Source organism: Lonchura striata, chromosome 13, assembly GCF_050655825.1.
Source record: "Lonchura striata isolate lonStrDom1 chromosome 13, ASM5065582v1, whole genome shotgun sequence".
Classification (NCBI taxonomy): domain Eukaryota; kingdom Metazoa; phylum Chordata; class Aves; order Passeriformes; family Estrildidae; genus Lonchura; species Lonchura striata.
In genome coordinates, this window is record NC_140715.1 from 10,929,845 (window position 1) to 10,948,115 (window position 18,271).

General features: G+C 46.6%; 1 protein-coding gene across 4 annotated transcripts in view; it reads left to right on the forward strand.

Moving 5' to 3' along the window:
• The window catches only part of TCF7 (transcription factor 7), a 68,239-nt gene that overhangs the window by 31,651 nt on the left and 18,317 nt on the right, over window positions 1-18,271 (forward strand). For all 4 annotated transcript variants that reach the window (XM_021549522.3, XM_021549523.3, XM_085591252.1 and 1 more), the window contains exon 4: window positions 18,044-18,176. In XM_021549522.3, coding sequence (XP_021405197.1) covers window positions 18,044-18,176 — 133 coding nt within the window. The remainder of the gene's footprint in view (window positions 1-18,043; window positions 18,177-18,271) is intronic.

Consider the following 18,271-nt stretch of genomic DNA (forward strand, 5'->3'; position numbering starts at 1 on the left):
CCTGGTGGTGTGATGAGTGTGAGGGAATGATCTTCCCTTCATTGCAGCTCAGTGACAAATGAGAGAGAGAGAGAGAAGGGAATAGAATAGAATAGAATAGAATAGAATACAATACAATACAATACAATAGAAATTTCAGTTGGAAGGAGTATGACAGCTACTCCTGTTTTACATATAATAAGAGGGCTTGGGATTTATTTAATCAACAGTTCAAAAGCTTTCAGAAGAAAAGTTCCAGGCTGTTTGCATGCTTGCTCACAACTGAATGCAAAGCAACTTGATGCCAAAGTCCATCCCAAATGCATCCCCCTGTGTTGCAGACCACCCCTGTCAAAGCTGTGGGAGGATGAACTGCTCCATTGCAGCCCCATGCTGGGTGACAGTCAGCCGGTGGCACAGGGACAGCTGGCCATCTGTGCACCTCTCCGGGGAGGAGCACACAGCTGTGAGCACATCTTTTCTCATTTGATGCATCACATGTGAAAGGAGGAGGCTGGAATTCCAAGCTGGCCCCACTGTGCTCGTGGCCACAGGGGAGCAAAGCCACATACCCGAAAGTTAGTTCAATGAAGCAGTCACAGGTTTTTCTGTTGATTTCCATTCAGACTTCCAAAGGTACTTTTTCTTTTCTCTACATTTTATAAAGCACTGCATACATCTACTTTCAGCTATAAATAAGAAATAATTGTGTGCATTTAGCGCTTATTAAAATTCTTTTTAAATTTATATGCAAACGAGGAGCAGCCACAGGCTCCTGGCAGGTTGCCGATAAAGCCCTTTGTTCTGCAAAGATTCTACACCACTGATGAGGCAGATAAATTTGTCTTCAGTGCCATAGTCTTGTCTTTGCTCTGAATCTTTTTTATAACTACTGGAAGGTGTAGGTTGAGAAATGCTGGTTTGATTAGCTGGGCTTGTGGTTGGTCCCTTTTCATGCCAAAATCATTTAAGTGTTCCAGACATGGCATACACCCATGGAATCTACAAATATATCTCTCCCCAGTGCGTCATAATTCCTGGGGTAGTAAGTGATGAATCATCAGGATCTAATGTGAAGATAAGCTAATTAGCATTAATCAGAGCTCCTGCCCGAGGTGGGAAAATGCTAGGTGAGCAGTCTGTTAGCTGCCATCTGACTTACTTAATTATTTTATTTTCATTTCTTTCAATTTTACAAATCAGACTCTTCAAAGCTTCCAGGCTCATAGACTGGTACTCTTTGGTGACATGAAAAAATTAACAGCCTTTTCATGTCCCTCAGTCTCCATCCTGCCCTGATCTCACCCATCATCTTTCTTCTTGCATTGCCTGGAAGTCCTCAGACTGTGGCTTGGTTGTGCTGTGGCATGGGATGGCTGCTGGGCTTAGAGGTTTCTCCCTGTAGCCCACTCCTGCTAAAGTCTTTAAGTGACTATCTCTAGAATTTAAATTAACTCTTTCCTTGTTTCAATATGAAGAATAGAGATCCCGTCAGGTGTAGTAAGTGGTGATGAGACGTATTTCCCTTATGTAGAGTAGTTGTGGTATCCGGCTATGTTCCCTTCTTTCTACTTGGGGCAATAACCTTTTCTTTGAAATACTTAAAATTATTTTACAGCATTTTTCTTCTAGTAATGTACCTCCTACGAAAATATCCCAAGCAGCAGGGATGACTGTAAATACATCCCAATATGTCCTTACACTGGTTGGGGCAGGGCTGTTGTAATGAGAGTTCAAGTCTGTGGTGCAGGAACACGAGGAATTCAGTCTCAGCAGAAAGATGCCATCAAACACCACCCTCCATGAGTGCCGGCCCATTTGTTTATGATTGTTTATGGCAAATTCTTTTACCTATAGGCATCTTCAGGATGCCTGTGGATTTTGAAATGCATTGGCTTTGGTGGTGTGCCTCCTCACACCTCAGGTTTGGTAGTGGAAATCCCAGTACAAAGGGAACTAGGATTCTGAATTATCCATTAGTATAAAGATAAATAGCTTTGAGTGAGACCCATGAGGAATTATTTTAAAGATATTTATTATTTTAAAGGGCACCCAATGTGCAGCATGGCACCTCAGGGAACCTGGGACTGTCCTGTGGCCCCACAGCCCTGGCAGCCCACAGCCCATCATGGTCACAGAACACAAAATTGTTTGGGCAGGAAAGGACCTTAAAAATCATCTCATTCCAACTCTCCTGCCATGGGCAAAACCACCTTCCACTAGACCAGCTTGCTCCAAGCCCCATCCCACCTGGCACTGACATGATGTGGCACAGCCTCTCCTCCATGGAACAGCTTGTGGGCTCCATGGGAAACAGCACCCAGCAGTGGCAGCCCTGCTGGGACATGGGGAATGTGTCAGCCAAGCTCCAGGGCAAGGAAAAGGGAAATATTTGCCAGTTTGTGGGCTCAGTCCTACAGTACTCCAGTCGTGTGGTCCTTTGCTGCCGTGGCCAATGCCTTTCTTTGCCACCCAGACAGAACTGAGGTTATCTTTCCTTGAAACTGCTGGAGATCTGCCATGGGAAGTGCCTTTCTTTGATCTGGATTTTGCCATGATCCCGTAACTTATAATTACACTAACTCTTCCATTCCAGTGAAACCCGCCCCTTCCTTTTTTACCCATGGCACATGGGATTTTTTGAGAAACCACTGAGACTTGCAGAGCAGCTCCATGTACTGCTGGGGGATGGGTTTTGCCTCTTGAGTTTGCTCAGATGTAGCAGAATTACTCCTTTTCACCTAAATACCGTTCCATAGCCGTGTACTGAGTTGGAGGAAAAAATTCCGTAACAAAACCAAAAGTGCAGAGGCACATAGCTGCTTCTTTTGTTGTGGTGAATAAAGTCACCTAGGCCAGCTGGGAAGGTTTGTAGCCACCAGCAGATGTCATTGCAGCCAGCACAGCGTGGTACGTGTCTGGTGAGAACTGCAGGTATTCAGGTAATACACAGTGGAGAATGAACATTAAAAAAATAAATCATGTAATTGCTGATTGCCAGGTAGCTCATTCTTAGATCACTCGTAGCTCATTTGTAGTAGATAGAGCAGACATGAGGAATTAAATCCCACACTACAATTTGTTTTCTGCTGAATAATTAAGATATATTAGTCCCAAGCACCAATTAGAGTAATTTAAAATACTAATACTTTTTTTTTGTAATGGAACATGCATGTGGATTTTGTTTAGTGGGAGTAGTTATGTCCTGATAACCTAACGAGCCTGAGGATTAATGAGGAGGACTGGTGAGGGGCTGATCCGCCCCATGCTCCAGTGCTGCCTCCCATGCTGGGCTCTCTGAGGAGAGGTTGAAGCTGGGTGAGCTTTGTGGTCCCTTCCCACCCAAACCATCCCAAGATCCTTTGATTCTGTGGTTCCTTGGTGCAGGAGGAGAGCCTTGGCATGCATGTTTGTGCACGTGTGTGCCTGGACATTCGTGTGTGTGCACGTATTTATGCCCTTGCTAACCTAAGTTTTTAATGCTCGCGGATTTCTATGCTAGTGGCTACAGAGTGGCAGACAATACTCTTGAAAGCAGTGGCAAACTTTTCTGTCATAAAGCCAAAATAATGAAAAATACTCCATTAGCCTCTGTTTCTCAGTAATTTTCCCACTCCCTTTCTTTCTCTGGTGTTAGCCAGCAAACAGCCAGAGAAAATCCCTGAGCTGCCTGTAAGACCTTGGTCAGCCACTGGTAGTTATTATTATGTCATTGCGTCAAATCTATAGAAATACTTTATATAAAATTTCCTGTTACAAACAATATTTACTGTTTGTAAAGACCACAAACAGAACTGAGTCTGGTGAGCTCCATCTTTTTCAGATTCAGGAGATAACAAGTCTCTACCCTAAAATACACTTTACAGTTAAGAAATGCAGTTTCTGTTAAACTATGGATCCAAAGATAGCCTTATACACATAAAAGACAGTCAAGCCAAGGCAGATGGATATGATGATAAGAGAGCTGGACTAAAGCAGAGTTTTTTGGCCCGTCTCCTTTCAACACAATGAACAAGTATTTATCTTGTGGGAAACTCTAGCTCTTCTACAGTCACTGATGAGGCTGCATCTCAAATTCTGTTTTGTGTTGAGTGTTGGGCCACTCACTCCAAGACAGACATTGAGGTGCTGGAGTTTGCAGACAAGGCAGTGGAGCTGGGGAAGGGTCTAGAGCACAAGTCTGGTGAGAAGACAGGAGGCTGGAGCCAGGTAGGAATCCATCTCCTCTCCCAATAAACAAGTGATAGGACAAGAGGAAGCAGCCTCAAGTTGCAGCAGGGAAGGTTTCGATTTAATATTGGGAAAAAATATTTACCAAAATGGTTGCCAAGCCCTGGAAGAGGCTGCCCAAGGCACCCAGGGTGGAGTCACCATCCCTGGAGGGATTTAACAAACGTGTAAATGTAGCACTTGGGGACATGGTTTAGTGGTGGCCTTGCCAGTGCTGGGTTAACATTTGGACTCGATGATCTTTGGAGTCTTTTCCAACCTAAATGATTCAAGACCTGAATGAACACCTGCCAGCTCTGGAGATAATGTTGTGTTCTTGGCCTTAGATGAGATAAATCAGTGGGAAAACTTCATTGACTTTGGCACAGGTTGTATCTTATTTTCATTCCCTGAATCCAAATCGTTAATATTTTCCTAAAAGTGTTTGGAGATGTCCCAAACACTTCAGCTAAGGACATACAGAGTCACTTGTTCTGAGATGGTGTTTCCTTATAAATTCCATCAGCTGGGTCTCGGTTCAGCTTGGGGATTTATTTCTTCAGAAAGTCCCAAGTTGCTTTATGTCCTGAAATATAGGAGCGAGCCAACCAAAGAATCAAAGGGAAGATGTTATATTAAGCATGTGTTTTAAGAAAAATTTCTTTATCTGTGTAGCACCTCAGGTAAAACTGAGAGGTATAAAAAAGTGTAATTCTCTGTAATCCATAGGATTTTTACCTTTCACATTCTGAGGAGCTTAGATGATGGCCAGAAGATAGATGGGCTTATTTTTCAATTGCAGACTTCACTGGGAAGAATGTAAATTCTAACCCAAAGGCGATAGTGTTTTAATTGGTTTTTTTCAGCAAATGTACAATCCATGGGTAATGTAAAGAACTTTTACTATTAAAAATGCAATATTAATATAGGATTTAATCATGTGACAGTGTCCTGAAGCAAGGACTCTTTTGCCTTTGTATCATTGTCCTGGTGGCAAGAAAAATTTTTCATTCCCAGATTCTTTTGAAAGCAGATGTGGGACAAACTGACTTCCTGCTCAAGTCCTAAATAATACCTAAGCTTAAAAATGTCAATATAGGCATGTGGAGGTTGTATGCATACAGGTGTGGTAGATGTTTTGAGTTTTTTTAGTATAATCTATGTTGCCTGTAACCTCTGTTCCACTGTTCAACAAATACAGCTGTCAGTTACTGTAATAGATCAGAGACCATAAGTAAGTTAACAAAACAAAACAAAACTGTGTTATAAAATGACCTGCAGTTAAATGGCTGATCTCTGGTGCTGCGTTGAGTTAGTTAATTATCTAGTTGGGAAAAAAAAATCTATGCCAGAAGCTTCATGTTATCATCCATTCTTCCTTCTTCTTGAAGTGTTTTCTTACTTTCGTCTAGATGGGTGTAAAAGCTGGGGCAGTTGTGGATCTGTTTGCATTTCATGGAAGCAGCTGGCATTTTGGTGGCACCACGGTGACAATCACTGGGGGCTGCTGGTGCAGGCAGAGCTGGCACTGTGCCCCTGTGACGTGCTGGGATGTGCTGGGACACAGCAGCTGCTTGCACATCAGCCCCCTGGTCCCTGCCTGCTGTGGCACTGACTCCAAACACGCCCTTCTGTTTGCTCAGTTCTGCTTTGTTTAACTTTTCTGGAAAACCTTTTCCATGGAGTGCCGTGTCGCGGCTGACCTCAGGGCAGGGCGAGCTCCCAGGGCAAGCTGTGTTGGAAAACAAGTCTGACCTCAGCCAGCAGAGTTGGTACTTTAGCATTTTTGCCCTTCACCACCTCTGTGAAATGGTGATATCTCGCTCTGGGGTGATGGGAACAGACACTTCCCCGGGGCTGCTTTCCCCAGTCAGGGTCAGGCCACCAGGACCCTCTCTGTGGTCAGCCAGGGCTACAGCCCAGCAGAAAATTGCTCTTGCAAATGTCACCAGAGATGAGAATCACAGCATGAAAATACAAAGAAAGCTTTGGGATGAACGTGACTTATATCTGGGTCTTCTACCTCCTGGGAAGGTCAGTGAATCCAACAGGACTCTGTCATGCACTTAAACTTCTCCCTACAGACCTGTGGTGAAGTTCGGTGCACCCTATGAAGACTTGTGGATTTTCTGAGAAAAGTAAATAATGTGGCTGAAAATTCCTGGCCCCGTGCAGTCCTGGAGCAGGTGATAAGATCCCCAGGAAGAACTGCATCATTAGAACCCTACTAAGCCCTTGCAGGTTTGCTCCTCTTGCTGCCTGTATTCCCATGAACCCCAAACTCAAAGCAAAACCAAGTTGAAAGAGAAAAGTTTCATCAATTATTTTTCTCATCAAAACCATATGAAATTTTGACTTTCTTATTTTTTCAGTGTGAAGCCTTTCATCAGTCCTGCCTTGTGAATGTATGATTAGCCAGTGTTAAAATGAAATCCAAGACTGGGAACATTTTGTGTGATCTCTGGTTTCGAAGTGACAATTTCTCATGTCTGACCTAACCAGGTTATCCCTGGGCCATTGCTGACAGTCACTTTCATAAAGGCATAGCTTGGTTCTTGGTTAAAATATGTTGAGAAGCCAGCCTAGACATAGTAGGATTCATTTATTATTTTTATTTTAGCATAAAAAATAAAGTTTGCTGCATTTATTAATAGGCCAAGTCATAATGTCCCATTATGGCACCTCCTGGCTCTGTATTTGGCTGTGTTTGGAAAATGAGACTTTCATCCAGGCCCTGAAGTTTGGAAACCAGCTCTCTCCAAGCTGCTTTCCATACTGAGACACAAAGATGAAAATAACCTCATGACCATCCACTCCTGTAGTAAAATCTTGTGCAATTAAATCTATGAATCTCAATACCTGAAAAACAGGATTTGATGACACATGACAAGAGCTGAGTTAAAATATGTATGACTTAGTACTGGCACAGTGGGTAATCTTTATCATCACGAGTGTGGAGAAGATGAAATCAAGGCATGGGGTGGGGATGCACAGCATCAGAGTTACCTCATATATTCTCACCCCTTACCTGAACTTCAATTCTGAAAATGAATCCCAGAAGTATTTCTAAAAAGACAATTTTTTAAAATGGAAAAATATCTCTAAAGGTATGGAGTCAGGGGATGCAGTGGTGCTTAGTGCATCACATCTCTCTTGGTTTGCTAACTCATTACCTGGCTTGTTGTGAGCAATTAGGAGATTGAGGCAGCAAAGCTGTATGTTCCCCTTCAGTCTGAGTCCAGCTCACAGGATCAGACCTCTCCATCCTAAATTTCATCCAGGAGCCTCTTCCCCATGCTGCTGAGGCTGCCAGGATTAGCTGTTGAGCATTTAAACTGCTCCTTGTTTTACATCTCATAGGAGGTAACATTTAAGGAACTTCTAGAAGTCAAGTGGCAGGACAAGATTAATTAGGATTCCTTTCTAATCCTAATTACAATGATATTTGCTTCCCACGATAGGAGTTGTTCATTATCATAAGTTTGTTTCTTTAGTCTGTCTGCTTCCCTCTCCCCAACAAAAAAAAAAGGTTAAATAATATTTAATATGTTTTTGCAGTCATTAAAAAAAATCAACTCTTTTTAATCTGGTAAAAACATCAGATGGGCAGAGGAGAAACCCATTCAATTCCCTATTAATTTCCCTTGCTCTCTAATTATATGCAAATCCACCAAGCCCAGGTTTTAATTCAGCTGCTCGCATTAAGAGATCAGAGGAAGATTCAAAATGGGAAAGCAGAGTTTGACGTGTCATCGGGGGCTCGTATGAATTTGACTGGAAGATAAATTCCACATTTTAATTAAAATGTTTATTCCGCTCTGCACAATAATGCTTGCTTGCTTTCAGAGGAAAAAAAAAGGGTATTAAGCATTAAAGGAACTAATTCCTCCTATCTAGAAAATTAGGATTTCTCTCAGGCAGACACAGGGTATCATCCAGGATTAGTGGCTGTAGCATTCTTTGTAAACATGTCACCCTTGAAAGTGAGCAACAAGGAAAGCTGCTATCGCCTTACTGCTGCAGGGTGTCCACAGAGCATCCTTTGGCTCCAGGGGGGATTATCTTCTCTCCATGGCCCCCACAGAGCCATTTATCCTGGAAACTGGGAACTGAATGGGAGTCAGATTAGGATAATGTGGGGGTGGCAGCGGGCAGCTCGCCTCTCTCCCTGCCAGGATCACCAGGGGGGTTTGGGGGTCCCTGTGGGGAGAGATGTCCCTCACCACAGCCCTCACCCATCTAACTTCACTGGGTGGCAGCAGCAGTGCTAGGGAGGGAGTGACATCTGTCCCCAGGAGACCCTGGGGAAGGCTCAGAGCAGCATGGCTCATTCATCCTGCCCATCCATGTTGGAAATGTGCTTGGCATTTGTATAAATTTGAAGGGATTTCACCAGAGTAGAGAAATACACGCTCAAGGAGGATGATAATCTTACATATTATCATCCCTGGTTGTTTTGATTTATCTGTTACTGGATTGTGGTGGCTTGGACCCAGCCACCTTTGACATGGTGGAACACTTTCCCTTGGTGTCATCTGACCCTGTGAGTGCGTGGCCTTGGCCATCAGATGCCGTGGGAGAAAGCTCCCTCTGGACAAGTCAGCAGCATTACAGGACCATTTTTATTTTTATTTAATATTCCTGTTATTACTGCTATTTTTTCCCAGCATTGTCAGCAAGTTGGGGATTTCAGACAGTGTGAGAAACTTGGGTTTGTTGTCTGCTTCTTGAGAGGAGAGGAGAGGAGAGGAGAGGAGAGGAGAGGAGAGGAGAGGAGAGGAGAGGAGAGGAGAGGAGAGGAGAGGAGAGGAGAGGAGAGGAGAGGAGAGGAGAGGAGAGGAGAGGAGAGGAGAGGAGAGGAGAGGAGAGGAGAGGAGAGGAGAGGAGAGGAGAGGAGAGGAGAGGAGAGGAGAGGAGAGGAGAGGAGAGGAGAGGAGAGGAGAGGAGAGGAGAGGAGAGGAGAGGAGAGGGGAGGGGAGGGGAGGGGAGGGGAGGGGAGGGGAGGGGAGGGGAGGGGAGGGGAGGGGAGGGGAGGGGAGGGGAGGGGAGGGGAGGGGAGGGGAGGGGAGGGGAGGGGAGGGGAGGGGAGGGGAGGGGAGGGGAGGGGAGGGGAGGGGAGGGGAGAGGAAAAAGGTGAAAATAGGGACTGTAGTGCTTGCCAGGAAGGGCTGACAACTGTCCCTTCCCAAGCCTATAGACAAGGGGCAAATGTCCTGTGATAGGTCTCCTGTCCAGGCCCTGGTGTGACAGGGGTGGCACCAGCAGGATGGTGTCACCCATGGTGGCCTTGCATCCTGGCAATGCTGTGATGTGGAGGGGCAGGTTTCACCCCTCTGATGTTTGGTTAATCGAAACGTCTTAAATCACATCAGTGTTTTTGAGGGGTTGTGTTTTGTAAACGCCCCCACACTCTTTCAAGTACATGGGCTGGTTTTGTATTTGTTATAAATGGAAAGAAAAAACACAGCCAGCAGCCAGGACCCCTCTCCTCATGCCCAGGGATTCTGTAAGCAAACATTTGCCTCCAGAAAACTACACAACACTGGCACCTGCAGGGTTCTTGTTGCTGGCAGATGGCCCCAGAAATCTTGCAGGTTTTTCCATCTGCTGCTGCAAGCCATCCTTGGAGAGGAGGGATCTTAGAATCACAGAATGGTTTGGGCTGGAAGGGTCCTTAAAAGGCCATCTCGTTCCACCTCCACTGCCATGGGCAGGGACACCGTTCACTAGACCAGGTTGCTGCAAGCCCCATCCAACCTGGCCTGGAACATTTCTGGAGTATGGGGCAGCCACAATTTCTCTGGGAAACCGGTGCCAGTGCCTCACCACCCTCAGAGGGAAAAATTTCTTCCCAGTATCTAGGGATGTGACAGCCAGATGCCAAGCAGCTGGAGCTGGGGTTTGCAAACAGCTTCTCAAAGCAGATAAAAATTCTTGAAACAAGCAGCAACAGGGATACACATGGCTCTCACAGTGCAGACCATCACTGTTTCACCAAACCTTTGCACCCTGAGGTTTGGCTGGACCTGCTGCCAGGCACATGGAGAGTGCCATCCCTGGTCCTTTGGGAAACGATGTCTCAAGTGTGCCCACAGGGCAAGCCTTGCCTCTGTGACATGTTTTTTGTTTTGCTTTCCTCCCTTGCCCTCTTGGACACTTTTCTGATTAATTCTGGGTACCGGACCAACCACTTGCCTTTGAGAAGTGGAGTGAAATAAAGGAGGTCAGATACTATCAGCCTCCACAGGTCAAATGGGAGCCTCGAGCATTACCGGTAACTCCAGGGTTTGCAGGTTTTGATTCAAATTCTCAGAACCACAGGGCATGATGGGGACAGAGATTTTATTTTTTTTTTCTCTGTAGCCCAGAACAACAGAGAGCCAATAACCAGGGATGGATTTTTCAGAACAAGCTGGGGGTTGATGCAGCCCCAGCATTAAATTGCCCTGTTTTTTTTGGGAGAGACTAGCAGGGGTTTGGTGCTGCAGTGGCCCCTAGGTTATAGTGCCCCAGCATTTTAGTTCCATGAAGCCAAATGTCACCACTGCCTTTAGTGGGAGTGGCACATTGGGACTGGAGGGGGGTTGCTATCCCCTCCTGAGCAGATGCTTTGAGCATCACAGCAGGAGCATTTCCCAAGCATTGCATGAGGGCACTTTCTGCAGGTTTCAGGAGGCATCTGGAGTGAAGTGGCTCTTCTGCTGAATGGAACTGTGAACATTGTGTGGTGATGTCTAAATTTCATTATTTGGGTCTTCCACCTCTCTGGTATGTGGTGTAGCTGCCTCCACACTTGTCCCCTGTGACCCTAAGAGAGCAGCCTCTGAGAGGGACTTTTCATCTTTATTTTTCCATGCCTTTATTTTTTAAATTTTCAGGAAGAACCACCTACATCTTTCTCTTAGAAGATAAATACTTGAGAAGTGAAACAGCTCTTCCTGTGCCCGTAAATGGTGAAAAACTCAGCTTATTTCCCCTGCAGAGTTTGACTGAAAAATAATAACTATTATTGCTTAAAACCAGAAACCAGCAGCAGCACTGAGAAATTTTGGAAGGTTTTTAAGTTATTTCCCTGTATTTCCCCCATCGCCGTAAGTGTTCATGGGCAGGTTGGATGGGACCCTGAGCAACATGGGGTAGTGGCTGGTATATATCTGCCCATGGCAGGGAGTTGTAACTGCATTATCTTTAAGGTCCCTTCCATCCCAAACTGTTCTGTGATTCTGTGATTAGTCCACATCGTGCCTGGAGCTTGGTCACCCCTCTGAGTGCTGGGAAAGAGAAGATGTGGAATGCCAGGGAACGTGTTCTCTGATGCACGTCCCAGTCACAGGGGAATCAGGATCAGGGGAGCTGACTTTGGCCACTAAGGCAAGCACATCCTCTGGAATGTGCAAAGAAGATCAGGGCTACCCAGGTGCCTTGTCAGCATTAACAAAGAAGAGCTGGATTTTACAGAAGCTGAAAGAAATCAGGGGGAAAGGGAAGAGTTGGGGAAATTAATGCTCCATCAACCACAAAATGTAGAGTGCAGGGATAAAAACCAGAGTGAGGGCAATGTTGGTAAAAAACCTGAGCCAAGACAATATTTGCCTGTTGGTGTGATATGTCTCTTAAATCAATCATCTCCTTGTTGCAATTCATATGCAGAATTAATGCAAGAATTAATATCTGGAAATTATTCCTTTCCCCTCCATCTTTCTGCTGCTCATAAGCATGCAAATGCCAGCCAGAGGTGGGTGCATAGGGCAGTGGGACTCTTCTGGTCTTGGGGATGAGGTCTCTGCAGGAACCTGTGGTTGTGCTGAGGGTAAGAACCAGATCCAGCTCTGTGCCACAGCCACACTTGTTGACCTGGCAGTGGCCAGGAAGATGCTGCTGCTGCTGCTGCTCCTGCAGCCAAAATTTGGCTCTGCTGGAGGGGTGCAGGGCTGGATGCGGGCAGTGCCTGAGCATGGGTGGCTTTAACTTTCCCTGTTTCCTTTCCTCTGCGGCAGCGGGCTGGGGCGCTGGGCCTGCAGCAAAAGTGAGAAAAGAGAAAGAAGTGTGCTGAGATGAGAAATGAGTCAATGCTGCCTTTGCCTGCGGGCTGCCGAGGGCTCCGGCCCCGGCGTGTGCAGCCAGTGCCAGAAACGATCTGCAGTGGGTACTTGGGGTGATCTTTCATCACAGCATCTCCTGGTGTAACACCACAAGGGGTAAAGGTGTCTGCTGACACGGTTTGGGGCCCTGAGCTGGGAGGTGTTACGAGAACTTAGAGTGTGCAGAGCTGGCTTTGAGTCATGGGCTCTGGGTCCCAGTGCCCCAAGTGACAGTAATCCCCTGGAAGCCCTCCTGGCATCTGATGCTGCGGGATGTGGCTAATAATGTCCTTAATCATACCACAAAATCACAGGGTGGTTTGGGTTGGAAGGAACCTTGGAGATCATCTGGTTCTAACCCACCTGCCATGGGCAGAGACACCCTCCACTAGACCAGGTTGCCCAGGGCCTCATCCAAGCTGGACTAATGCCCCCATCCATCCCTAATCATTTGCTAATTTGCATTGATTGGAGGGTAAAGAGCAAAAGGCACAATGCCCCCGGTCACAGGTAGCTTCCCCAGCAGTGGTGCATGCTTGGTGCAGCCTGACCTAATACCTTTCTTTCTGTGGCACAATGACTAATTTTGCAGTGAAGAGGAATTAATTCCTCATTGAATCAGCAACAGCAAACCTTGGCAGGTTTTGTTTTTCATAGCCGACACGTCGACTCATCTCACTCTCTCTGAGAAGTAATGTCAAAGCAAACACGTATGGAGCAACTCAGGGCTGGACTGCAGCCTGCAGCTCCTGTGCTGCACCCAGGCACCCACGCAGGGCAGAGGAGCACAGAGGCTGCTCAGAGCTCAGCCTTTGGGGTGCTCCCAGCAGGCAGACACACAGCACAGCCAGTGGCACAGGGCTCTGGGACTGCCACAAGCCCCTCTGCCATGGTGGTGATGGCCACCAGCCTGGCACAGCTGCCAGCCCCAGCTCCCTTCCCTTGGCCAGGCCCTTTGCTACACGCAGGCCACTGCTGGGCTGACCCATGGCTCTTCACGTCTGTCTTTGGGGCTGGCAATGTGGGAAAATTTGAAAGTGATGTGAGTAATTTCCCCTGGCTGCGGCTGGGCTCCCCGGCGAGGCAGAAACCGCAGCGCTCGCCCCGGGCCGGCTCCCGCTGATCCTGCGGCTGCTCCCGCACACCCGGGCAGGGGCACCTGGCTGCAGGGTCACTGAGGGGCTGAGGGGCTTTCCTCTCCCTGCAGGCTCCTCTGCAGCCATGCACACACGTGACTCCCACAGCGCAGGGCTTTCCAGCAGTTTTAGCTCTTGGGATGTTGGCTGACCTTCTGGGAGCTGTGGTTTGTGCAAGGCAGGCGACATGCTGTTATCCTCCATGGGGAGCACAGCACCCCTTGAAATCACATCCCCAAAGAAAATTTAACAGCATGAAATATAACATTTTTCATTATTGGAAGGGACAGTAGAGTTAAATTACTTTATTTTAGTTTTGAATTGTCTTCTACCAGAAAGTTAATTAAATTCATTCCCATCTATAAAAGCAGTGGTGGAGCCCAGCACTGGTGGGATGTTGGGATCCTCAGCAGTCCCCCAAGCACTGTGGTGTGACCACTGCAGCTTTTAATACCTGTGTTCAGTTGTAGCAAGGAATACTTTTCACAGGTTACAAAACATCCTCTTTTTTCTTTTTTTTTTTTTTCATTTCTTTATTTTCCTAAACTGATCCAAGCATTTTCAGAGTTAAAAACTCAAAGTTTTACCAGCCATGGAAATTTTTTCATTTGATCATTTCACTCAAATTTTGGCTTTTGGCCTTCTGTGCTACATTTTGCTAAGGTTAGCTTTAAAGTTTAACAGAAAAATCCTCCATCATACCAGCAAAGTAAAACTACTCATTTTTAGCATGTCATGACTAAATAGATAAGTCTTTAAAAAATGAATTAAAATACTTGCTAATACAAGGTGCTTTCCAGAAAATGTTTGATTATAATCTCATACCATTCTCTAGTGAAAACCCCACATTTTGATTAAAATCATTTATATCAACCAGCAGCATCCCAGCAGCTTGTATAACCCCACTGCAACCTGTGGCCAGAGCATGTGTGATGGAAAATGGGAGCATAGGCAAAGGATGTTGAGCCTGATCAAGCACCTTGGAGCCAAAATATACTGAAATTCCAGTGGTGAGGGTGATCCTCATATGCAAGGTGCACTGGGTTTGCATGTACACAGAGGAAAGAGAGTTTTCTGTCTGGCCTTGAGGTCCCATCACAATCACACACCCAAGGCTTGAGTGGGGAGATCTAATTATGCCTTGCCAACAATTAATCTTTCTGAATAATTAATGCTACTGTCTTTTCTCTTTGCTCCTCCAGTTACCTCTAGTTATTAAAGTCACATCCTGGCTTCAAGGAGGGATCTTCCTCCCTCAGTTTGGGTTTTTCAGTCATTTTCAGGGAGGCTGGTGGGATGGTTGTTGCTGGCAGGGGGATGCAATGCAGCAGCAGGGGAGGAGGGGGCAGTGCTCACATGGGAGCTGGGCACTTAGCAGAGCTGCAATTTAGCAAATTTGAGAGGGGGAAAACACCCTCCAGGCTTGCAAACCCCATCCTGCTGCTCCATCCCCTCTGGAAATACCATTCTGCAGTTGCTGTAAATGTCTCATCTGCACACGAGGTCCTGGCTGCACCGCTCGTTCCCCAGTCCATCCTCAAGGGGCTGTGCTGGAAGAGTGAGGCAAAGCTGTCCCCCCGTGGCTGCTGAAGGACAGGAGGTGACAAATTGGTGTCAGGGCCATGATGTTTGTCACCAGCAATGTTATTTTTGGTGGTTGGGTAGTGAATGGCTCTGTCACTGCAGTTCTGGGCTGTGTTGAAATCCAGGAGACAAAATAAGATGCTTTTCCAAACCACAGCACATCCCATGATGTCCTGACCAGCAGCACCCAGTGTCCTCCCAGGGGACCTTCTGAGGGAGCACCAAACCACTGCCCTCGTGTCAAACCAATCCTCCTGGGAGAAAACATCTACATCAGGTTAACTTTATGGCATAAAACATTGTCAGTTGCTAAGCCCTGGCTTTGAAAAGCCTCTTCAAGGTTCATGTGCTGCAGCTGATTTGCAGAAATGTAATCTAGACCTTGCAAAATAGGGATTTGATCCCCTTTCCCTGGCATATGGATTTCTGTAAGCCAGGTATGGTGTCATAGTGCAGCTGGGGAGGACCAGGAGCTGCAGTCATGGCCATGGGGCACAACCATTGGCAGCTGCAGTCTTTGAACCAGGATCAACATGGAGTTTTCTCTATTTCAACATACTTCTGTGCAGCATTTCCTTCTTCCCTTAATTTTGGGAGATAGGTTCCTGTAATAAACTCCCTAATGGAGGAAGTGGAAAGGGGGTTAAATAGCCCCTTGCAGAAATTTTTCTTGTCTCCTTGCTGGCCATCCTTCCCCACCAGATTTTATGGCTTTAGAGAGTAGAGAAGTTTTTGAGTGGGGCAAGGGCAAATGTAGAAGGGTCATGGGGAAGGCAGCTCTTCTTACTGGTGCAGCATGTTGTTTTCCATCTGAACTGACGGAAAAACTGACTAATTGAGCTGCAAGCCTTGTTATACCACCAGGTTACCATTTAGCTTTACTCTAACCACATGTACTCCCTGCTTTCCCCTGGGGAGGTATCCTGCAGATCAACATCAGAACAGTTCATCTGCCTTTGGAGCAGTCTGTATCTTCTGTCATTGCTCTGAAAGCTGTTCACAGTTATCAGGCAATGAGGCTGGCTGGTGAATGGTGCTGTGCTTTGGATCAGGCATGAGGCAAATGGGAAAGAAAGATCTGCCCTACTTTGAACAGAAGAAATGCTTGAGTTGAGATTTTCAAAACAGCTCAGCACTGAGCTTGTTCTGCTCCAGTGTCATGTTAGAATGGACACGTAGAACTGCATATCCCTCATTTAGGCTTTGTGGCTCTTAAATAAGCTAAACCATAGCTAATTTTAGAAATATCACTGAAAAGCTCTTCTTCATCTCATTTCATGGCTAAGAATAGAAAGAGCTCAAAGCTCCAAACATGTGTTTAACTAAGCAGGAACCAGCCCAGTGCTGCTCTCGATGGGAAAACCACATAATCCATGGCCCTGCTGCAGGACAGGAACGCATGTACCACACCAGTTTGTGCTGGGAAGGGGGATTACATTCCCACTACCCCACTGTATGTAGTAAATCTACACCTGTTAAGCATCAGGAATTAGGGTTTTCATTCATTCTTAAATGCAAACCTGCGTGCCCCTTGGTTTTTATTTGCATGAGCAAACCTTTGTGGGAAAGGCAGATGTAAAGCAGCGTCTCCATCAGTCTGCTTTCTTTTCCGCTTCATGGGTTTCCTCCTCAGAGCAGGGATGCAAAACACAGGACTTGCCCAGGGCTCTCAGTTCACTTGGAGCAGCTGGGATGGGTCCAGGACAGGTTGATCAGAGCCACTGTGTGTGTCTGTGCCTCCCTCACCAAAGCCAGCCAGAGCCTCTCATTCTGCCTGAGCAAAATCATTACCAAAGCAGAAGGCACCAGTGAATTGAGTCCAGGGGTCCTAAATGACTTGTCAAAAGTCACACAGCAAATCATCTGTAGACATCCCAGTGAGACTGATGAAAACTGCCTGGCATGGCCAGCTCCGAGCCCCTGGAGAACTGTCTGACCTGCTCTGTTCCCAGACTGACCCTGTTCTGGAGTGCTGTTAGTCCTGATTTCTTCTGTGGATTTATCTGGGACAAATCCTAGCGTTCCATCACCAAGATGAAGTCAGTTTGGATTTAAAGGCAACCATGGGCGAAACTGGGCATGTAGGAAACAGCACGGGACGCTCGGGGCGAGGAGGCTGCGTAGATGGCAGCGTGTGTGTGTCTGTATGTCTGTGTGTCTGTGTGTCTGTGTGTGAGTCTGTGTGTTTGTGTCTGTGTGTCTGTGTTCCTTGCTGCTGTGCAGCTCTTCCATGCAGGTTCCCCTCTCTTAATGCAGGACTGCTGTGCTCACCAAAGAGCCTTTTCCAAGGTGCTGGGCTCCGACAGACATGCTGCACATAACCAGGAGCAGCTACAAGAGGAGACAGATTTTTCTTTGCTTACTTTTCCTGGATTTTTTGCATCTCCAGCATTACGTCAGCTCCCTCTGGTCCTTCTCCAGCACTGGAGCTCAGACTAACAGGGATTTCAGCCCAAGGGCTGACTGGTGACCGTGTCCTGTTTCCAAAGACATTACCCTCAGCGTTTAATGGTGGCCTTGGCAGTGCTGGGTTAATGGCTGGACTTGGTGATCTCTATAAAGTCTTTTCCAACGTAAATGATTCTGTGATCCTGTATCTGTCCTTGCATGACAGCCCTGATTAAGAAAGCTCAAACTAGACTTTCACAGTGAATATGAAGGATTCACTGTGAAAGTCCAGATTTAGACCCTGTGATAGTCCAGGACAGAGAACAAGAGCTTTGCATTGGGTAACAGACTTGGAGCATTCATCCTGGAGTAAAAGATACTGGAAATTAATGGGAAAAAAGTTTGAAAACTTCAAGCTGGTTTAATTTGTTTTCCACTTATCCAAGAAATCACCTCCAGCTGTTTTCCCTGCTTGTTTATGGATTGGGTTTTGGGGTTTTTTTTGCAGGATGCTGCAGTGTTTGTTTAGTAATTTGTTCAGTGTTTGTGTAGTGTTTTTAGCAATTCCCAGCTTTGCTGGCAACAGCGGGACTGCAGAGGGCACTGGCTGCCCCTGCTGGTGGATCCTGATGACTTCTGAGTCCTCTCCATCGTTGTGTCTTGCAGTCCAACAAAGTTCCCGTGGTGCAGCCGTCGCACGGAGTGCACCCGCTCACCCCGCTCATCCCGTACAGCAACGACCACTTCAGCCACGGCTCCCACTCCCCCCACCTGCCCGCAGACATCAACCAGAAACAAGGTAATAATGGCAGCCTGGGCCCTGTGTGCTGGGAGGGGCACAGAGCAGGAGACCACTGGCACCTTCCTGCTGCCAAATCAATGAGAAGAATCAGG